General features: G+C 34.8%; 2 protein-coding genes across 2 annotated transcripts; both read left to right on the forward strand.

Moving 5' to 3' along the window:
• The first annotated feature begins 2,512 nt into the window (after positions 1–2,512).
• LOC120355243 lies at positions 2,513–6,398 on the forward strand. The gene is made up of 5 exons (XM_039443589.1): positions 2,513–2,912; positions 3,552–3,653; positions 4,135–4,221; positions 4,606–4,830; positions 6,277–6,398. The coding sequence occupies exons 1-4, from the start codon at positions 2,809–2,811 to the stop codon at positions 4,775–4,777; spliced, it is 465 nt and encodes a 154-aa protein (XP_039299523.1). The 5' UTR covers positions 2,513–2,808; the 3' UTR covers positions 4,778–4,830; positions 6,277–6,398.
• On the forward strand, positions 6,273–10,696 carry LOC120355237. The gene is made up of 3 exons (XM_039443579.1): positions 6,273–6,718; positions 7,737–9,424; positions 10,369–10,696. Exons 1-2 carry the CDS (start codon positions 6,443–6,445, stop codon positions 9,288–9,290), a joined length of 1,830 nt encoding a protein of 609 aa, XP_039299513.1. The 5' UTR covers positions 6,273–6,442; the 3' UTR covers positions 9,291–9,424; positions 10,369–10,696.
• Positions 10,697–24,226: the final 13,530 nt, after the last annotated feature.

Here is a 24,226-nt window from a genome sequence, read left to right on the forward strand (position 1 = left end):
TCAATATTTGCAGTTGCAGAAATCTTCAGGGTGGTTGATAGCCAATTAATTTAGATTTACGTTTGATAATTAATAATTATTGAAAAACTAATTTAAAAGAAACGAAAAAGTTGATTTGGCCTACCTTGAATTTCAAAGGAATGAATATGTAATACTGTTGGAGGGAGTCAACAGTCTTGAACTTATTTGACACCTCGACACGTGCAGGATCTTTGAGCGAAGCCCATTGCAATTTTTGCACTTTCTGTGTCACAGTTGCCGAAAACAGGTAGGTTCTTCTCTCCCTCGGTTCGCTTCTGAGGGTTCGCCTCTGATGGTCAGTGAGTGAACACATGTGCAGTTCGGCTCCGTTGAAAAGCGTTATTTTGTAGGGTTGTCTTGTTAAAATCGATTCGAGCGTTACATTAGTTGATTAAGTTTTTCACATAGTTTAATAACATATTTTTAAAAGTCTGATTTTCATTGTAATTACGCAGTAATTACAATAAATAGTATTACATAACCTCCAATTAGTTTGACCACAGTTTGGTTTATCTATTGCAACATGGTGAAGAGCAACGGTAAGAAGCAGGAAACTCCCACACAAAAGGCAGGTAGGCGTGCAACGGTACATGTGTCAACGACCCCTCCCTGTCAAGACACAACGCAACTGGCCGACGAAATTCTACAGAGGATAAACAAGGAAGTAAACCAAGCTGTTGCAGAGGCTTTCTCCTTCTTCCAATCCGAATTGGATCGATTGCAGGGTGAGAATAATGAACTTCGGCAGAGGATGGCAGCAATTGAGAAGGAGACAGAATTAAAAATCGACGATTTTGAACAATATGGTCGCCGTACCTGCCTGCGATTCTTTGGAATTCCGGAGACCAAGGGGGAGTCCACCGACCAGATTGTTCAGCGAGTCTGCAAGGAGAAGCTGAACGTGGAGTTGAAGATCGACGACATTCATCGTTCGCATCGAGTGGGACCAATCCAGCAGCCAGGTCAGGACACGGGCAGAGCAGCCGGCAAGGAGCGTCATCGTGAACACTGGCATCACCGTGAGGGAGGACTTGACGAAACACCGACTGGCACTCTTGAACGCAGCAGCAAACAAGTACGGGATAAGGAACACGTGGACAGTCGATGGCCGCATCAAGTACGCCGTCGGAGAGGGACCTGGACGACGCATCTACACCGCCGAGCGTCTTGCCGACCTCCAGTAAACACTTCACGGTGTTGGCACGTCATATCTTCCTACTAAAGGTGAGCTCTCATTATTTCAATTGTGCCTCTTCATGTAATCATCACTCTTCTCTCTTTTCATTTTTTCAGTCTTTTATTTTTTGTTGGACAATTGCCCTATAGATACCATTTTTACCAAATTAATTTTTGCTATTTGAACATGTATAATACTGTTTTCATGGAAAAAATATAACTGGATTCTATGTTTACAAATCTTGAAATTAATTTTTGCTTTTTTGAACATATATAATACTGTTTTCATGGAAAAAATATAACTGGAATAAAGCTATATCAATTTAGTTATAGCAATTATTCATCTAGTATACTGAAACGTTTTTACTGATTGAATCATCCAATACTCAATCAGGAAACTAGTTTTCCATTAGACATAACCGAATGATGTTTCTAGCTAATCCAATGTGTCACTTTTTATCTAACGATAGCATAGTACAAAAATAGAACCTTTTCCACTGCTGATAAAATTATGAAAATTGCTCCGAAACCTAAGTTCACTTTAATAATACATTTATAACCTATTTCGAATTGCTGAGTTTATAACGCTTCTTCCTCATCTCAGTTCATTGTCAATCCATAATCTATTAAATCCATTTCTGTTTATCAACAAAGCCTGAATCCAGTCTCCACATGTATATTACTAGTGTGTATAGTAAACTTACAGCAGGATTCAAGTTGACTTTTCGTGGAATTGACAACAATAACAGAAATAACAGTCATCGTAATAATGACGGTAAACTTATGATTGGCACTTCTATTGTGATTTTCACCATAGTCACATTCCAACCTTCTATTCGCGTATTCTATTTATATATCCGTTATTCTGTTTTCTTATATGCAGTATTACCTGTCTCTCCTGTCTCCCTTATCTTCTCTTCCTACCTCTTTCTCATTCTGACCTCCCTCCAAATTAGCTCAATTCATGCTCAAAACTAGTTATACTGTATATTTTTAATAATATAGACATGCTTACTTCATTTCTATACCAGATCATTAAGGCGAAACACCACGGGCCCTAGTTCAAAAATTGCCACCACGTAGCGCTTTAAAATCATGCGAAATACCTTATGCTATTACTCGCTCACTATTAGAGTAAAACTTGTTTTGAAAACTGATTTATTCTTGTAATATCTATATCCATGCCGCTACCATGTCGATTTATTTCTATTTTTTATTTAAACAAAAATAAATTTATAAATTTCAAAGGGAACAATTTTTTCAAGAAAAACAGGTAGTCATTTTGAAGATTTGATGATAAAAATTTTTTTATCATTTTTCAGCTTGAAAATCGAACCAGTGGTTCCATCGGAATCATATTTACAAGTTTTATCTCTATGATTTTTTATGTGCTCCTACCCTCCACCCTATCCACACGTCACTCAGGCACCTTCCACCCTAACACACAAGTCACTCAGCCACCACCCCACCCACAAGTCAGCCTTCATTCTTAGTGCTCAGGCTGGTCACAACTTTTCTTAGTTCTTCAGCTTGTTCACTTGTCATATTGACAGTGATCGTGGCTAGTCCTAGGACATAGTATTTCCAGACGCACTTCACATATAATTTAAAATGGATTCAAGACATACGGTGAAGGGAAAGAAGAAGTTGGTTCTTTCAGCCAGGAGAATGAAAAGGCGGCTACCACCAGAATTTCATGCTAACAGATGTAGAAGGTTAGTTGATTTCATTTCATATAATTAGATAAATTAAAATGTCACGTACTTTAGTCCTACTATAATTTGAAGCAAATCATGCTTTGAATAATTAATATTGTTATTATGTAAATATAATTATATTCTCAGTTCATATTATCTCAAGAGAGGTATTTCGTTATGTATGTTTTTATGTTTGTTAATATGAACAAACGTCAACGTTATTGACAACGCTATTCGCATAATTATTCAAGATATATGTCTGAATGGATAGGTACAGAGAGCAACCGGGTGATAAAGCATGGCAAATTTGAATTGATCTTACAAAACTCACAGTACACTATTATTCAAAAGTAATGTTTATAGTGAGGTGATAGAAATGCGACTACATATTTCAAGAATCGGTTTTGTACAATAATTTTGTTCAGAACATACTGTTAACGATGTGACCTAAATTGAATTTATAGACTAAACCTATTTTTAATTCTGTAAACTTATCTGAATTTAGGAGAAAAATAGCTCAATGTAAGCTCTTTTTTCTCTCCTGATCATTGTGATTTCTGTGGAAATGAAGTACCAGTGAGAAGAGTGTAGAGAAATTGCAAATTATGTAGACTATATATGAAAAGAGGTCTGCAAAGTGATTTTTGAACATTTCAGGATTGAAGAACAAACCTTATCGTTCGAAGCGCCTTCATCTTCCCAGGCTGACAGTGTCTCAGCAGATGCCATTTCTGTATCCACTGAGAACTTTCAACCCAGGTAAACTTTGTAATTTCAAGATTCGAATTTCCACAATCTCACTTGCATTATGTTACGACAGGTTAAGAATTTACAATGAATAGTTTGCGACTCACAACACTTTATATTCAACTTTGAAGAATTTATAAGCATCACTTATACATGAAGTGAATTAAATAGAGAAAATTATGATTGGAAATGTTCCCGATCCCAATGCTCATTACTTCTAATAAAGTAATTAGATGCTAATAATAGTCAAATGTCTTCAATTAAAATTGTTTGTCTCATGGTTGTCTGATCCTTCTCTATAAGTATTCCCTATAGGAATTCACCCTCCACCATAAATACAATTATACCCTTACGAAGACAATATTTAGTATCACAGTAGCCCATTCTCTGTGTTGGAAATATGAATTTACAAATCCATTTGCTCCATACACATTCTTTTCATATCCCATAATCACAAGTTTCCAGAATAATTCTTTTCTAAATTTAATTGCAGTGCAACGTCAACTCCTAAAGGAAAGAAGAGAAGACCACACAAAAGAAAAGTACCAGTGCATTTGATGAAATGGAGATTACAGCAAAAGTAAGTAACTCAATAGTTTACAGAATATAATTATCAGCTAGTATAGTAAATTATTATTCCCTCTATAAAAAGAAGTGAAGTTTTTTATGGTCCATATCCTTGTATCTACCAAACCACCGGTTATTTTTTGATAAATAAAAATAACAATTGAAAAGACGAATAAGCCAACACATACATTATAATATAAAAAACACATATTTGAATAATGATACTTGGAATAGACATTCACATTCAAAGTTATATAATATTATTTCTTAAACAAACATAACGTTTCCAGTCATTTCTTTAACTATGATTCAATTATTTCCCAAACTATATTCATTTAAAATTTAATTCAATGAGAATTGATACATCAGACCTATAAACTTTTCTTTTTTTGTAAAGGAAATCTAAAGGAGAAGAAAAATCTGGGCCATCAACATCTTCCACCTTAGAGTCAAATCTAAAAAACAGCGTCCTTGATGGCACCTCTGATTTTGCTACAATTGTGCCACCAATCCCCTCAATTGGTCTACAACCAGCTTTGAACCATGAGATTGATACCACCTCAATGTGAAATAGTGGAGTTTCTTACGTGGAGAGTAACGTCTGTGATACTTTACTAACAAGGTATGTCATCATCTCAACTTACAACTAATTTCATATATACGAATATGGTGTTCTCTATAGGTACTTCCTAACAAGTAGAATGTATTTTGGTCACTGGTCCACTTTTTTCTATATTCTATTGTTTTTTCAACTGTTATATAAAGCTTTGTTGGATCAACCCACAATATTACTCATTGAGGAATATGATTTTGGACTAGTATTGTTTTGCAAGAGAAGATTCACAATAAGATCAATTTTATTAGAAGTTGAATGATTCAGCTAGGTTGTGTTGAAGGCGTTTGTAGATGCTAAACAAGAACAAGAATAATTTTTCATAGTTAATATTTGATACTTTTAGTAAGATAAATATTTTTTCAAGCTAGTATTTCGAAGCTAAAAAAAAAAAATATAGCCTACAATATGAAAATAGCAATAATGACTCGATCACCTGACTAATATTTATTTGAAATTTTAGTACAGTATAAATAAATTCCACACTAGTTAATAAGACTATTACTAGTTCATTCATGCAATAGGCGCCTCAGGCTGGCGATTCTATCAAGCTCCAAGAAAAACTAACATATTAGCAAGAGTCAGAGAGGGATAGTAAGATTTTTTTCTTTCAATTACAAAGAATAGGCACAAAAGACATTCCAAACCTGAAGAGACTTTCTACACACCGTTCTACAACAGAAAATATTACAATGGGCTGAAGTGAGAAAGAGTGTGACAGGGATAGGGGAGAAAGCATGAAACTATCATTCGCCAAACGCGTTTCTCTCTCACTGCTGTATTGCTTCTCCAAACTTAGGGGTTGGAAGAGAGAGAAAGCGATTGTCAGAGAGAGTGCGAGTTAGGTTTTGTTTAGATTTGGAGTATTGCTTGTCATGTTGTTCTGTCTGCTGTGTCAATGGCTATATAATACAGTATACAGTATAATGTGTGTCAATATATATATATATATATATATATATATATATATATATATATATATATATATATAATCATATATAATCATATAGGATTACTTTCTTCAGCTCAATTGGTAAGGGAGAAAGAATACATAGATACAAGATATTCACAGGCATACGATTATCATTTCTGAGAAAGATTATCGACATACTGTGATATATAAACCTACTCTTCATCGCTATAAACTTCATAGAGAGAAATTCATTCCAATTCTAAAACTAAGTCTAATTCAAAGTTGACATTTTTTGTAAAATGATATTGGCCTAATTACTATAGATCTAGAATTTGTCAAAGAGTCTCTATGCTCTCCTAGTTCTCTTTACGCACACAAAAGCAGACATAGGCGGAGAAAAATTATTATGTCTGCTTACTTTGGCATGCCGACGTTGATATTCTCCCCGTCTGTCTGCTGCTATGTGCGTGCGCCAATAAAATAAAAAATCTCAATCATTTTTCAACATGTTTCGATAATTAATCACCCCCATTTAATTACAGATATGATGAGTATCCAGATCTAATAGTTGAGCCGGATGGAAGACCACCGAAAGACGATTTTAATATTATTTCTGGCCGATTTATTGTGGACGGCAAACATCTTGTGCAAGAATTGAGATCTTTGGACTACCATAGATACGAGTGTGAAAAAAGTGATAATGGTTATATGACACTGGTGTCTTCAACTTCAAAATCATTAGAATGGACAATGAAGTTCAAATGCCCGCATTGCCAGAAATGTAAAGTGATTACCAGTGATCCAAGACCTGAAGTTGCGCCACAAGAATGTCCATCATTGCAAATGACACTAATTGACGAAGCAGTTTGGGGGTTTGCATCCATTGGCTCAGGTCACAGAAATATGGAAGAGGTTCTTACTACAATGAATGTATTACCGCCAAATGAAAAGACTTTCAAAAAGACAGAGGAACGTTTGGGAAAGGTGAATATCGAATTTTCATTTCTTATTTCTATTTGGATGAATGTATTGAATATGTTTTTCGATTTTTTACAATTGGAAACAATAATGTACACGTCGTATAGTGAGGTTCACATTATATACCAGCAATATATTATTTTTACTTTTGACAGCGACTATTGATGTGAACAAACAATCTTCAGGTCATCCGCCATGTTTTATTTTGATTCCTTCTGAGGAGACATCAAGTCGCATAATTGATTTTTTTTGTTTGATATTACTGTGTGAAAACACAAATAATACAAGAAATTACATTTTATAAGTTGATAACTTTGACTATCCTGGACTTAGTCCATCCTCACAAACAGGCATCAGTTACCGGTACCGGTATAAATAGCAAAACAAGCCAGATACCAATGGTTTTTCCAGAACCATTTCCATTAAAATTATTTCATTATTTTTTATTATAGATGGAATTTATATTTTGCTATCACTTGGGATACCTACCGAATAACTATTTTTGTCTAAAACGTTTTCAAATCTCATAAATCAGGATCGAAGGAAACAAAGCAAACAGGAAATAGTATTTTCAGAAATCAATATTTCCAGCAACTACGTACCAAATTTATAAAATTTGGGACAGAAAAGTAACTGGACATTGTTTTCTTAGAATTCAATAATCCACTATTCACGTTCAAAATCCATGATTGGTTTTGAACGATTTGATCCATGATTGGAAGGGAATTAGAATGTTCACGGACCAATGTATAATGTCAAGTATAGGCCTACATTATGTTTCGATTTTATGTTGACTAACAATTATGTGATAAAGATTCTGTATTATGTCAAAGTATGACATAAATTGATTGCTACAGGTTTTTAAATTTTATCTGTCAAATGCTTATTTCTAACTCTCCTGAACTCCTTGTCAATTATTATTATTATTATTATTATTACTACTACTACTATTATTACCATTATTCACAGATGATGTAATGATAACATTGATAAACCAAAACATGATTTTTTTTCTGTTTTACAGGTTTGGCAGGACGTTTTATCCCAATCCATGAAGCAAGCTGGTATGGAAGAAAAACAACTAGCCATAGCAAATGGAGATGTGACCACTAACAACATTCCTCACATAACTGTTGTAGTGGACGGTGGTTGGTCTCATCGCAGTCATGGACACAGATATTCAGCTAACTCCGGAGTGGTATGTGTGATAGGCCTTCGGACTAAAAAGCTACTGCACATAGATGTGAGGAACAAGTATTGTTCTATGTGCAGTTACTTGGAAAGAAAAGGTGTTTCCAGTGTTCAGCACAATAACTGCTACAAGAACTGGGATGGGGCTAGTGCTTCAATGGAGTCTGACATGGTTGTTAGCGCATTCAACTCCAGTGAGGAAATTCATGGCCTTCAGTATAGAAAATTTATCGATGATGGAGACTCTAGCGTCCACCAGAAGGTAATTGAGATGGTGCCATATGGGCGGTATGTTGAAAAAATAGAGTGCAGCAATCATATGATTAAGAATTACACTAAAAGACTGTACAAGATAAGAGAGGATGGGATCGTTGAAAAGCGAGTCCTGAATCAGTCAGTTATAAAAAGACTGAAGGCTGCAGTGCGTGGATCAGTAGCACATTATGCATCTGATAAAAACATTGAAGACTTGAAAAGAGACTTGAGAAATGGTCCATTCCATGTATTGGGATATCATGGAAACTGTAAGTCATACTTCTGTAAAGACATTGACACCGGGAGTATGATTGAAGGTCAAACACTTAATGTGCTGAAAAAAGTAGAAATTGCTTTGAAACCTCTACTTCTCAAAGCATCTATGCTATGGCATAACAAGACCAGCAACTTGGCCGAGAACTACATGTCTCTTGTTGCTAAGTTCTGTGGAGGAAAACAAGTCAACAGAGGAAAGAGAGGATCCCTCAACTACAGGTCAAATGCTGCTGCACTCGAGTTTCAGTTTGGCCCAATGTGGCACTATCACACAATGAAGGAGGTTTTGAAAAAGAGTCCAGCCCTTCTAGTCAAAAAAACTTGTTTGAGTCGTGTGAAAAAAAACTTATCATGTAGAAAGTCTTTATTGAAAAGATTTAGAGATGGAAAGAAATATGATAGGAGGGTGAAGCAAAGGAGTACAGGTTTGAAAGACTATGGACCACTGTGCCAAAAAATCGATATGGGGGTAGAAGAAATGGAAGAAGAAAAGACAAACTTGTTGAAATCTTTGGCACTTTCTCAAGATGAAAAGATCAAACTAGAGCTGGAAACACGTGGACAAAACGAGAACAACCGGTGGCTTCAAGAAAGAAAGTTACGTGTTACTGCATCAAACTTCGGTTTGATCAGTAAAAGATTGCATAGGTCAAAATGGGCGCCAGTTGTCAAACAATTATTATACAGCAAGGTCTCAAACGATGCTACGTTGTATGGACAGCTCCACGAACCAGCTGCCATAAATGCGTTTCAAGAAATGGAAGAAATTCAAGTTCAGCCTTGCGGTTTGTTTGTTGAAAAGAACATGACTTCTTGGCGGCTTCACCTGACGGACTGGTCGGAGGTGATAATCTGATTGAGGTGAAATGTCCGAAGTCAGCTGAAAACCTCACTATCAGCGAAGCCGTGATCAAAGTGAAATCATTCTGCTTGGAAAAACTACGTTGTGGAAACGTCCGTCTCAAGAAAAACCACAATTATTATTACCAGGTAAATTCATAGGTGATTTTTGATATATCTAACCCACAATAACGGAAACTTTCAAAACCGTCATGAAATAAACGTGAGATGAGAAAAATAATTTTATTTATGACAGAAAAAACTTAAAAACTTGCCACTTAGGGATCAATATCGGGGCACCGAGCTTCGCTCTGGAGTACAAAAGCATACAAGCATAAACGCATAGTTTATCATATTCATAAGTGATAAGTGAGTGTTATTTTGTTATTCAATTGTTTTGTAAATAATCGAAGTTAGGACGTTTATGTTTTCAAATATATTTGAACTGAAAATTTGACCTGAATTCAAGTGTATGGATCATAACCTACTTTTTGGAATATTTATAGTGTATAAATCAAAATTCGGGGAAGAAACCGTTTTGGGCTATGCCTGTTAGTCCTTCCCCAATCATTTTGAAGAATTGAGTTCTGTTTATCAATAAATAAATAAATAAATAACAAGCGAAGCTCGGTGCCCCGATATTTTGTTAATCAATATTGCAAGATAATACTTCTCATGGGATAAACTGATTGATTGCAATAGTTCAACAGCTGAACATAATTCTGTCTCACTCCTACACAGGCACTCCCATCTTCAGTTATTGACAGATGGCTAAATTATCAGCTCAGCTGTTTTACCAAGGATGAATAACTATTATTCTAGTTTGTCTACGTTTAATCATAGAGAAATAATAGCGTAAATTATGCTATTGTTTCTCTCTGGCTTAATTCATTGAATTGACATTTGAAAGTGACAGTATTTTTCGAAAAATGTTGAGCAAGCCTAAATAACAAGATACAATAAGGTACTGGCTGATTCATTGAAAAAATTAGTAGCCCCTCATGATACCATAGGATGATAAATAGTTTCATACGTGCACGTTTACCTAACAATGTGTGGAATTTTCTAAGTTGGGCTGTTTCTTGATTTTTCAGGTGCAAGGGCAACTACATGTAGCTGATAAAAAAATCTGTTATTTTGTAGTATGGACAAAAAAGATATCCATATCGAAAAGATCGAGAGGGATGACAGGTTTTGGACCGAGAAGATGGAGAAAAAATTAATTTATTTTTACCATCACGCCTTGTTGCCAGAGATACTGGATCCTCGAACGTGTCGAAGTATGGCAATCAGGGAGCCATCAATCCCATTTTCTCATTTTTAAATGAAGTCTCATTGAAAATTATCAAATCTATTGGTTTCTTGTTTGTCCTTCTTGGTTCCTATAAAATAAACAGCTGTAATAACATTAAAAATTAAGAACATGGATTAAAAACGTTGACCACACACCTTAAAGACCTAAAGGTATATGAACAAACTTAATATAGTTAGAATTAAAATTAAATAAGATAATAATATTTCTTCAACTTTACTGTATGAACAGAGATATTGTGGAATTTCTCCATATCAAGGTGAAATGAAAGCGATGTTGTCAGTTCCACATAATGTTTTTTGAACGAATAAACTAAACCAATAGGCTATGGCTCAAATAAATCATGTGGAACTGACAATATCGCTCTTATTTCACTATTCTATTGAAATTATATACAAAGAATATTTGAAAATATCAGCAGTATGTACAACTTTTCTTATCATAAGCTATTACATCATTGTATACAAATCGAATTTATACGATTTCCAACTTGATTAACCTGTATATTGCAGTTATTGAAGGAAAGCTATAACATGATTTGACGACATAGATCCAATACCTACTAAATAGAAAGCTATTACTAAGTAATAGCGGGTATTGAATCAGGGTAACATTGGAATTATTGTGTAAGAAAAAATGTGTGGTGACATCACCAAACCAGTTGATGGGTGTCTGTATTTTGCGAATAATCATACAGAATGTCTGTCGTTTATGTGTCAACACGTGAGTTCAGCTGTCTGTCTTGAATTTTGATTCTGACTTATTCCATGATATATAAAGTATTCATAAAGTTCTATACATTCACAAACACATGATGAGTAATATTATTATACAAATCGCGGATTTCAAAATTAGTACAATACTTCCTAAGTGAGTTTTACAGCTCGGGAGGTTCACTACAGTTATGTGAAGGAAAGAAAGACATTAGAGGTGTAGGTGGTGATAGACAAAGGATGAGCGGGTGTGAAATGGGTAGGTGGTGACAACTATTAAGGGTTGAATTTGCAATGACAATGGAAACGGAAAGAAGTTAGGACGAAGGACAATGCTATAGTAGGACAATGTTGACAGGAGAGGGCTCACCTTCATTGTTTTGATGTTTCAAAACTACACTCAAGTTCACACTACAGCTATTCATTTGTTTTATTTTTGTCATTGCACAATAATCGTAAAATTGTTGATTGAACCATTACGCAAAGAAATATATTTTGTGAATTGCAAACTTTGTCAATCACTCCCACAACAATAGTGATAATGGTCACCGACTATAGATCCGAAGAAAGAAAGTTCTGAGACTAGTTAGATAGAAAGAAAATGAGAAAGAGAGTGAGAGAATATGAGAGAGAACGAGTAAAAAGGCTCACAATCAGTGCATTAGGCAGTGAACTGACCGTGTGCTACTGTTCTGACTCTTTCTATTTATATAATAATAGAGACCTATTATTATAGTGCAATATATTTATAATAAGAGATGTATGTCTATCAATACCAAAATCAAACATTATAACGCAGTAATCAAGCCAACAATGTTGTATGCCAGCGAGACCCTAACACTTAGCAGAAAAACAGATACTGAAAATTTGAAAAAAGAAGAAAGGAAGATAATTAGAAAAATACTTGGACCAAGAAAGACCGAAGATGGTTATAGACTACAGAAAACAGCCAAAGTTGAAGAATACTCTAACATAGAAGCAGACATCAGGAAAAGGCGCCTTAAATTTTATGGTCACATAATGAGGCTTCCAGATCACAGACTTACAAAAAGAATAGTAACATATGTAGCAACCCTTAGTAATGGAGGTGCATGGATGAAAAACGTCAAGAAGGACTTAATACTTGCTAACATTAACAATGATGAAATATACAACAGGAACAGTTTCAGAGAAAAGGTTGAAAAATGGGAAGTTAAACCAGAGATGACTGTGCCAAGAGTGGGAACAAAATGGAGTGAAGCAAGGAAAGCGGAGTTCTCACTGAAAATGAAAAACTGGTGGATTGATAAAAAGAACAAGAAAAAACAAAAAATGAACCAAAATTTTGCTCAGCGTCTTCCATCTGGGAGCTTGACGGCTAATAATAATAATAATAATAATAATAATAATAGAGACCTGGGAATATGGATTAACAGCTCATTAGAATGCCCTATTTGTAATATGAAAGAGAAGGAATTCGTGGAGCATTTTCTGTGGAGGTGCCCGATGTATGGTGGAATAAGAAGACACTATTTAGAAAAATTCACTACAAATGTGGTTACTGACGATGACAAACCCATATTACTTCGAACTTTATGGAGCAGAAAATCAACCGTTTGTATGTGTATACAATGAAAGCAATCGAAATCAGATCTATGATAATAAGCACTTGAATAATGTCCGATAATTATAGTCAGGAAACAGAGGATATCATTGAAAATATTAAAAGTATTCGATGCTCATTTTAGACGGTTAAGTGGGGAATGCATTGAGCTGAATAAAGTAAGTTTGATGGGGATAGATTGAGCTCTAAAAATTAGATACTTGGAAGAGATCATTGTATGTGTGATGGATAATATATGAAAATGTATTATTGGATATATTTGTCTAGAATTTATTATTGTTGAAGTTTATACTGTTATTACTCGTTTTGTTAATAAAATACGAATAGGTAGATATTTAAAACTAGAATGTTATTATTGTTGATTACTATAAATGGCATTTTATTAGTATATAAGAAATGTAGTATTGGATAAATTTTATGTAGAATTCATTATTTTCGTAGTTGAACTGTTATTGCACGTTTATAAAATATGTATAGGTAGATATATAATACTGGAATGCTGAGATTGATAGATATATTGTTATTTAATGAAAATGTACAGATTGATATTTTATTTTAAAATTTCAAATTTTTTGATTGTAATAGACATATTCTTCTGTATATTAGGAACATATACTTACTAAAGTACTCTTACTTGTGATATATATTTGAAGCATATATGATTTAAGACATATCAGTAATTTGATATCATGGAATGTAATGACTGTATTCACTCAACTCGTTTGTATTAGCATATGTGCTTGAAACAAATAAATTTATTTATTTATTATTATTATTTTACTGTTCTGACTGCGTGAACAATACACTGCAATTGAACAATGCATTGGAACTAAAAACGCGCTTCCGACAGAACCGTTAAACCGATTTGTTTGAAATTAAATTTTAAATTTGCCTTTAAAATGACTACCTGCATTAGTTAAAATTTTACTTATTATAAAAGCTATCAATTGTAAATACTTATTCAGATTGAAAAAAAATGTATTAAGTGAATTGCAAACTTTGTCAATCACTCACTCCCACAACAATAACCACGATATGGTCACTGACTACAGCTCCAAAGAAAGAAAGCTCTGGAACTAGTCAGATAGAAAGAGAGAGAGAATGAGTGAGAAGGCGCTCAATCAGTGCTTTAGGCTTAGGCAGTAAACTGACATGTGCTACTGTTCTGACCGCGTGAATAATACAATCCATATTGAACAATGCATTGGAATTAAAAACGCGTTTCCGACAGAACCGTTCAACCGATTTGTTTGAAATTAATTTTAAAATTCTTGAAAAAAATTTGCCTTTAAAATGACTACCTTCTTTACCTAATTTTTCTCTTAATATAAAAATTATCAATTGTAAAAACTTATTCAAATTGGAAAAAAATTAAGCATATGGTAGCGAGTTTCAAACCTTTAAGCTGATTGCAAAACAGTTTTGGTCTTCCATATTGGACTAAAAATGAGTGAGTAATCACATGAAGTAATTTGACCCCAACAGTGCTGCTATCTATAGGGCTAGAATCATAATTTTTTCCATGCTGATTCGCCTTAACACTGTACTCTATGCTATCTGTATCAATCCCTTCGCTCTCTCTTACTCACTCCCTCTCTCTTTCCTTCGGTTTTTCTCATCCCTCCAGTTTCATTTTCTTATTATCTACCTCATTTTATGCACCGGATATTTACTACTTTCTTCTAATATCTCTCTCTTCATCCACCTTTTTAGACAATAATCTTACATAATCTATGTGTATTCTCACACAGCTTATTCTCACTGTGTTTCTTTAGTCCTCTCTTCACATTCTTCTCTCTAACAACCGTCAACTGCAATTTGAAATCAATCTACTGATTCATATTTCTCGTTCTTATTTCCCATCTCTCTGTACACTCTCTTTTAATTGTCTATCCTCTTAATGATTTTCATACACTTTCTGTACTTTTTTCTGCTGTGTTTCTGCTGGAGTTTTCTTCCTGTTTTCAGACCTGGTTCCTTTGACTTCTCGCACGCGCTCTCTCTTGCCGCCGCCCTGGCTCTCTCTCGCTCCCCCACCTGCTCGCTCCCATCAGCACCTACCACTGCAAACTGCCCACCACATTAGATTATCTGCTGGACTCTGACATGAATAAAGGAATCTGAATCTGAATCTTGCTCTACCTCCACTTGGACCCGATTCTTCCACTACCGGATACTCGCTCTATCTCCACTTGGACTAGATCTCCCACTACAAGTTCTTCCTCAATCTTCATCTTATTCACCATTAGGATTATTCATCACTGGAACTCCACACATCTACATCTTATTGTGTTTAGTGAATTTTTTGAACTAGTGCTATAAATAGTGAAGGGAGCCGAACTGCCAAGGCATACTGAATGCACTCGAATCAAGAGACTTTTTCATTTAGGTTAAGTTTTATCAGTTTCATCCCCATTTTCCCCGTCATGTGTCGTTCTGAGGTCGGTTCACGATTGGTCTGCTGCTTCCATGATGCCTCTCACTGACATGTCAGCTCGCTCGCCCTCAAGTAGGTATGATTATTTCAATAATAGTAATAATGACGCAGGTATGTTTCTAGCAAATAAGCTCCACTCTTTCAAAAAACTTTTCAAGGCTGCTCACCTTAACGTACAATCCCTCAGCTGCCACATTGATGAACTCAAAGCAATCTTCCGTTTTCAGGACTTCAATATAATCGGAACTTCCGAATCATTTTTGAAGCCTAGTATTCCATCAAATTTTGTTGCTTTGCCTGGATATAATCTTTTCCGGAATGATAGATTTAATAACGCTTGTGGGGGTGTAGCAATTTATGTGAAAGATGGTATCAAAACAAAAGTTTTAATCACATCTGAACAAGAGTATTGTTACAGACCAGAGTTTATGCTACTTGAATTATCCTTATCTAGTACTGATAAATTACTTGTTGGTATCTGTTATCGCCCACCAAAAATAGGCCATTTCACAGATTTCGAAAGTGCCTTGCTTTCTCTTATGCCTTGTTATAACCGTATACTAGTTATGGGGGATATGAACACCAACTTGAACATGACAAATCGGAACTTTGACTACTTTCAACTGACTACAATTTTCCAATGCCTAAACATGATTATTTTACCTCTCGATCCAACTCATCATACTAATGAATCAGACACACTCATTGACCTTCTCATTGTTAGATCCCAATGAGGTTGTTCAAGCAGGCCAAATGTCAGTCCCAGCTATTTCTAGACATGATTTGATCTACTGTGTACTTTCCTATAAGATACCCAAGCCAGAACAGAAAATTATCACTTATAGAGACTTCAAAAACTTTGATGAAGCCGCCTTCCTGACTGATGTGGCTCAGACTCCATGGCATCAAATTGAAGCATTACCCTCAGTTGATGACATGGTCAAGACTTTCGAGAATTGGACTTTGACTTTGTATGACAAACATGCACCTTATGTGACAAGGAGGATTAATAGAAAACGACGAGTACCGTGGATGACTGAAGACATACTTAAGATGATGGGACGTAGAGACAAAGCACATAGAAAATTTAAAAAGACATTTGACTTGGACAGTTTGATAGAGTATAGGAGCCTTAGAAATAGAGTTAAACAGGAACTACAGAACTCAAAGATTAGGTACTTGAATTCGTTTATGACAAACAACAGAAAAGACTCTAAATCACTTTGGCAGGGATAAAAGAATTTGGGCTTGGCAAACAAAAATCGAATCCACAAATTGACTTACCATTGAACAATATAAATGCCATTTCGTTTCACATTCTAACCAACGCGACGAAGTTGTCATTGCTAATCATATCGATGATCTTGAAGAGCAGGTTACAAACTTAGATTTACCAATTACTGATCAGTTTCCTTTCCATCCAATCTCAGAAGAAGACACTTCAGAGCAATTCAACGTATTCATAGCAATGCTACGGGTGTTGACAAAATTCCTATTAAATTTATCAAGAAAATGTTATTTGCTGTTTTACCAACAATTACATACATTTTCAACAAGTCACTTGAAGAAGGCATTTTCCCTGAAAACTGGAAGTTTGCTCTGGTTCGCCCTCTAAATAAAGTTCCATCACCCAATAAAGTTGAGGATTTTAGACCAATCAGTATTTTACCTGCATTGTCCAAAGTGCTAGAAAGACTCATTCATGCTCAAGTTGTAAAATTTCTAGACAACAATAGTAAGCTTCATAACTCTCAATCAGGCTTTAGAAAATTCCATTCAACTGAAACAGCTCTGCTTCGTATCACTGATGATATAAGGTTAGCTGTGGACCAAAGAAGATGCACCATCCTCACCCTATTTGATTTTTCTAAAGCATTTGATACTGTTGATCATACAGTCCTTCTGAATAAGTTGGCTATTCTTGGTTTCAGTCACAACTCGTTAGTTTGGTTTAAATCCTATCTATTAGGTAGGAAACAATGTGTATCTGTCGGTAACAAAAAGTCTACTTGGAAAAACGTTATGCATGGAGTACCACAAGGTTCAATTTTAGGCCCTCTCCTCTTCACTTTGTATGCTAATGACCTTTCTTCCATTATCAAATTCTCCAGTTTCCATACTTATGCAGACGACCTTCAAATATATTTAAACTGTCCCATAACAAAAATTAACGAAACAGTTGGAATAATAAATCAGGATATCAATTCGATAGTGGAATGGACAAAGAAAAATGGCCTTAAGCTTAATCCCATCAAAACACAACCCATTATAATTGGATATTCTCGTCTTATAAACAATATTGACCTTGAATCGATTCACAAAATTAGTGTAGACGGTAATGACATTCCTTACTGTAGCTCAGTTAGAAATTTATGCATTATTATGAAAAATACTCTTGACTGGTCAGAACAAGTGAACAAAACTTGTAAAAAGGTATTCTCAGCCATGCATGCATTGAAGAAAATGCACGATATTCTCCCTAGAAACATTAAATTATTATTGGTTCAATCTCTCATCTTCCCACATTTAATGTATTGTAATTCTGTTCTTAACGATATACAAGTCACTCTGAATGATAAACTACAGCGTTGCCAAAATTATTGTCTACGTTTTGTCAACTCTCTCCAACGCCATGATCATATCACCCCAGCCCACATTGCTAGTTCAACATTAAAGCTTCCCAATCAAAGGCTTTTTCGAATAGTCAAGCTTGTTAGAGATATCTTGAAATACAGTAATCCAAACTATTTTAAAGATGATTTCAAATTTGTCTCTGAAGGTAGGAGGATAGATGCTTCACATACTAGAACCGGAGAAAGTACTTTAAGGATACCCAATCATCGAACTACTATTTTCACAAAATCCTTCTTAGTCAGTGCCTGTCGTGCATGGAATGCACTTCCTGTTTCTATCAGGTCCATCGAGAGCCGAGCGAGCTTCATCCTGACTTTAAAAAAACATCTTTTGGAACAAATGACTGAAACTGTCCGGCCCTAGAACGATCACATGACAACCATCCCCCACCCATCCCACAAATACAAACCTTTAAACCTGTTATAGAACGAATTGTATATATATATATATATATATATTATAAAAACTCATGTTATTTCAATTATCCACTGCATACTGCTGTATATTACTGAAAGTTGATTACCCTGATCCACTTTCAGCCTACTTCATTGTATTAATCAATTATTTGATCTTATCTACCTATATAATCATTTTACTTTATAAATTTTCTGTTTTTTTTTCTCTTAAATATTCATTTTGATTAAAACTTTCACAATATTTCCATTAATAAATAAATCCTTAGTTTAAATAATGAAATTAACGTTTTGGTAGAGAATTAGTGAGGAGGATATTTTCAATATTCTTTCCGTAGAACGGACATTGATATGTCCAAACCTCCGCCAATTTATGTAGATGCATAACAATATAATTATTATCTATAGTTATTATATTACAAATTGCTTTTTCATATCATATACAGTTCAACAATTATTTTCTTAGTCTATATCATGTAAATTCATCTATAATTTTGCTGTATTGTAAGCTATTGTATATAAGTCTATAAGACAGTATATATTGTAATCTACATAAATAAAGTACTCAATCAATCAATCAATCAATTGGAATAACTTTCAGGATTTTGTCCACTTCAACTTCAAAGTCCATATTTAGGATACGGTCAGCTTCGTCCATTACCTGTTGACAAAGTTATGATATGAAGAAGCATTGCTTCTCTACAATAGAATAAAACAATATTCATTGAATATTTAATTTTTTTTAAATGATTAAGTAGTTTTGATTATTGCTTGGTAACTGCGTAATGAATGAATGCAGCTTGCTAAACCGAGTACTCAATTAGTGTTTAATTGTAGTATAATTGTGTCTAATTGTAATATATTTGTTATCCCTCATGAGTCATTGTATAATAATAATATCGTGTGACCTGAGTAGAGTACATTAGACAGTGAAAGGAAGCTTTTTTGTGCAATCTCCCCCCTCCCATACTAATCATGCCTCCCATACTATTAATCCCGCCTTCCTATACTGCCAGTTAGAGTGAATCCATATTTCTACATCTTTATACTGAGTGAATGCATATTACTACATCTTTATACTGTAAAATTAAATTGATTGCAAATTAATACAACTGGTTTCCTTTCCGTCCGACAGTTAAGAAAAATTTCACAAATTTATATTGAAATTTTCTATGTGCTGTACAAACCTGCGGGCGTTATTTTTTTGTAAAGTGTTTCTCCGAGAATATCTATAGTAAATTTAGAATGAACAAGCATATCCAAAAATAGGTATAGATATCCTCAGACCTATATCACTTGGGGAACATACTCAAGCTCTATTGATGTCTGACATATCTTAACAGAGAGAGGTCAATGATCTAAGTTGATCTTTTACATTTTTCATCTGCAATGTCATACAAGCATTTCCAAAGTTCATCGGAATAGTTGAGAAATCATTTGCACTACAATAATGTAGATGGCCTGTATCTAGTATATCGAGCAGTTCGAAAATCTCAGATAAAATTGGAAAATGTACATTTTCTGTTTTTGTTAACGCTAGATCAACATCATCGCCTTGGAATCCTGTTGAAAATTTAATATTTTTTGCAATAGAATCAAATTCATTGAATGAAATTGACATCATGAGGCGAGTTTATTTTTTGAATTTTGCAAAGCTAAAACACTGCATGACCTAGATCAAGCTATGAACTATAATTGATAAGGTAGGAATGTGCACTTAGCTGTAACAGTTGTCTCTGAGGGGGCGTATCTCGATAAGGTAGGAATGTGCACTTAGCTGTAACAGTTGTGTCTGAGGGGGCGTATCTCGCGTCCTCACTCAATCAAGTCTACACTGATACTAAACCAAAATGTTCGAGGAAATATCTGAATTGAAAATTTGTTTACAACATTTCACTACAACAATACATAACTTCATCTTCAATTTTAATTAATTTATCTATAGACAAATTATGTGGACGGTAATAGCACAAATAGTCTTTTATATCGTTCAAATTAACTGTGCTTAGAAAAATAGCCTTTAATTGTTTCGCCAAACTATAATTTTCACGAGATGATTTCTTAATTGCAATTTCGCATTCATCATACCAGTCTATGCAGTTTTTTAACCTCACTTCCAACTGGTTGTCAGCAGCTAACCACTTTGTCGGATCCATGTTGTTGAGCGAATGAAGAAAACTAAGTATAGGCAGGCACTATTATAGAGTAATTAAATGGTCTTTCTTCATTAATAATTGACGACAGACAACACGTGCGTGCTTTATGCAATCTCAGTGCATGCAAGCAATAAACACACTGTAATTCCTTTCCGTTGTAGAAGAATCCATAACATGCAAAGTTTCTTTTCTGCGCATTCGTATACATCGGTGCCAATTTCATACTTCTCATACGAGTATTCTCGCACAAGAAATTATTTGTTTGATACATATTTTTAAACAACAAAGAATTATAATGTTGGGCACTGTACAAAGCACATCTTCCATCGGGTCTATATTTATGTATCTTACATGCATCATAACACCACGAAGTGGTGAAAAAGCTGAAATCGGGCTTGACAAAGTCCTCCGGTATGCATTGTATGTTAGAATGCAATCTTCTTAAAAACTTTGCTTTCTCAGTTCCTTTTGTAAAAATCTTTTCATAACCTGCGAGGTAATCACGAATCATTGTCTCATTGTATTCCAAATCTCCATCGGTCCATTTTATTTTATGATAGTTACGTTCCAGCCATGTTACATCGTTATACAATTTTGCACTCAATTCCATCTTTGCAAATGGTGATTTGAAATGGAATACGGCATAATTATTGCACTCGTCAATTATAGCAAGTTCTTTCACAATAATTTGATTACAAGTTTGTTTAATACAGTGAAGATCTACCGTAGCAATTTTCGTAGACGTCTGCTTGTCCATTCCTTTCTGTCCTTCTTCACGTATCTGTTCCTCCTCACGTTTCTGCTCCTCCACCTCCTCTTCCTCCTCCTCTCCCGACTTCTGGATTGGTGTACTGCTTCTCCTTGGTTCATAATAGAAACTATCAGATTCGATATCGTAAAGTACCGACTGAGTTTGAGCTTTGTTCTCACTCTCCAAAATATCAGAATCGAGATCACACTGGATACCAACAGTCCGAGTTTGTGGCTTGTCCAAAATATCAGAACACAAAGAATAGGACATTGCTCAGATGATTCCTGTTCAAAGGTAAAACTGATAATGGCTTACATTTGGCGCAGTACACACCTTATATATAATATTGCATGCAGTGATGCACTCTATCAACAAATTACTGAACTTCTTTCACCATGCTCGTGAGAGGTGTGTACTCCATCACACGATCGCTAATTAAAACGCAATACGCGGAAGTATTTGCAGGTACTGCACTATTAAATTCCATTTCAATACGAACATCTGTCGATGATTTCAAATGACTTGGTTGGTGTGAACAATCTACAACAATCAGAGGTGTTGATTCACAAAACGTTTTAAAGTCAATTTCTGTTCCGAGTTCGCTATTGATTGAATGATTATAATACGAGGGTGCGAAATCCAGGAACATCCGGTATAAAACTTCCTTCTTACCTAGCAGATTTTCGTATGGATAATACTCACTATTCAAATATACTTTAATATTGTAAATATCACAGCTGTCAAAATTAGATATTGATTTTTTAATTTTATTCTTTCGATCAGTTTGAAATGCAATTATAATATATTTTGGAGTATCAAAATTTGATGTCGTGCATACTGACCAAGAATGAACAAGTGAATTTTGCAAATTTGGTAATTCACAAATTTCCCAATGGCGGAAACTTAATTTCAGTGGAGTGTCGGCATCGAGCAGTCTCAAAAATTTCAATCGCACATGATCTTCTAAAGTAATGTAGGGCATCCGCCATTGGAGCTTAGTAATTTTTACACTAACCTCTGTACCGGTTGCAGACTTGACGCAATTGAGGTCTGAGGGCGACCTCAATAATACAAGCTCTTGTTTCAAGTTTAAAATTATTCTTTGAAAATCTTCAAAAAATGGAAGGATTAATTTCAACAGCACACATAAAGTGAATTTATTATCTGTTAGCTCATATCCTGCTCTGTCAAAACCAGCTAAATGATATGTGTTTTTATCAGATGCGTTCTTCACAAGAATAGCTTTAATTGTAGAAGTTAAACCAATTAATCTTGATTTGGAAATTTGTTGACCTGCTAATTGGTATCGTATTTCATCAAAAAGGTTGCCCACTACGTTACTGCTTAATCTATAATCTGCCGGAACGGGCGCACCAGCTGGTTGAGTTGCCTCCCCTGCTACTGTAATCGCAGGCGCTGCCGGTTTTGTGCAGCTAACCGTTCCCTCAATCAATATAAATGATTTACAAGGTAAAGTGTACACATCCAATGAATTTATTCCTATCCGAGCTTCATCAGAGTTTTTTATTTCTTGTCCCGAATAAACTGTATGAGTATGAAATTGGAATTTGGTTATGTCATTATAAAACTGAAGCTCTGTCTCCACATCCAGAATATCACTAATTGCTGCGCCTGACATTTCACCAATCAACTATAAAACCTAATTTTTCCAATATTCTCGCGCTTTTAGCCGATAACGCCCTATTGCTTTTAGTAGATGTTGACGCTATTGCAACCTTTTCTCTAATGAGTTGATTGGTCTTATTCGAACGCGGATTAAAAACAAGATATCCCATTACTTTTGTTTTTCACGTATGTGCAGTCTAATTGTAATTGTATCTCCGCGGAAATCAATAAACGATCCGTTCTGGTCTGTTACCTTTACATTAATAGTTTGAATTCGTCGTGTATTCAAAGGTACATAAATAATTGGAGAGGGTACTTCATTTATTAAATAACCGCTAGGAACCTTTGGCAAAAATTCGTAGATTATATGTTTTTCTTTTCCCTTAAAGTAACTGCCACATGCTAAATTACACTCAACAAGAATACTGTCAATGCTTGTTATGTTAACCAAATGTTTGGAATAATACCATTTATTTGCTTGCAAAACAACATTATCAAAACCGAGTATCTTAGCAATCGAATCAGAACGTGTTAAATCAATAGGCTTATCAGAATAAATTTCAATCTTCATAGTATTTGCATTTGCACGTATAATAAGTTTATTCTTCTTCTCATCATAGTTCAATTTATTCTTTATAGACTTTATAATATCTTCAAGTTCATATGCGCCGGTATCCAACATGATTAACTTATCGCCATATTTGAAGCTAGAATTTGTTCCTTTGTTTACATTTGCAATGCTATTGTAACTACAAAAATTAATCAGTCCACTTCCCATTCACAATTTTTGTCCAATTCTATAATTTCTTGTAAATGTTCATAGAGGTTACTTGACTTTGATCTTAAGGTAATAACGACCATCTTGTGTGTCCAGCACAAACACTTAATTACAACTGATTTGCAAGAAACAATAACGTGAGATGACCACAAATATCACTATTTAAATATATACATACAAAATACCATACATTAGAGCCAACTTTCTTATATGCAACCCAATGTGTACCATCCTCGCTTTCCCTTGCTAAATTCAGGATCCCATTTTCGTTTTTTAGAATTTTTTTGGGTCATGCATCTAGCATATATATTCCTCTTGAACGTATCTGTAATAATTTTGACCAATCAATCAAATCATAATTACTCAATTCTCCTTCAATATTCATGTCTTCTTCTTCTTCGTCTTCTTCCTACTACCCTTCTTTGTTGTTCTACGTTTCTTAACTTGAGGGAATAAACTCACACCATATGATGGTGGTGGGGCTGCGGGTGGTATTAAAAGTCTGCCACCACTAAGCGGTGGGTAAGGC

This window comes from Nilaparvata lugens, chromosome Y (assembly GCF_014356525.2).
Source record: "Nilaparvata lugens isolate BPH chromosome Y, ASM1435652v1, whole genome shotgun sequence".
Classification (NCBI taxonomy): Eukaryota; Metazoa; Arthropoda; class Insecta; order Hemiptera; family Delphacidae; genus Nilaparvata; species Nilaparvata lugens.

What these genes read in the sequence shown, in the direction of transcription:
- LOC120355243 (XM_039443589.1), top strand. Translation starts at nt 2,809, where the DNA reads ATGGATTCAAGACATACGGTGAAGGGAAAGAAGAAGTTGGTTCTTTCA. An exon ending in CATGCTAACAGATGTAGAAG is followed by an intron (nt 2,913 to 3,551) that starts GTTAGTTGATTT and finishes TGAACATTTCAG; the next exon opens with GATTGAAGAACAAACCTTAT. An exon ending in AAATGGAGATTACAGCAAAA is followed by an intron (nt 4,222 to 4,605) that starts GTAAGTAACTCA and finishes TTTTTTGTAAAG; the next exon opens with GAAATCTAAAGGAGAAGAAA.
- LOC120355237 (XM_039443579.1), top strand. Translation starts at nt 6,443, where the DNA reads ATGACACTGGTGTCTTCAACTTCAAAATCATTAGAATGGACAATGAAG. An exon ending in CAGAGGAACGTTTGGGAAAG is followed by an intron (nt 6,719 to 7,736) that starts GTGAATATCGAA and finishes TCTGTTTTACAG; the next exon opens with GTTTGGCAGGACGTTTTATC.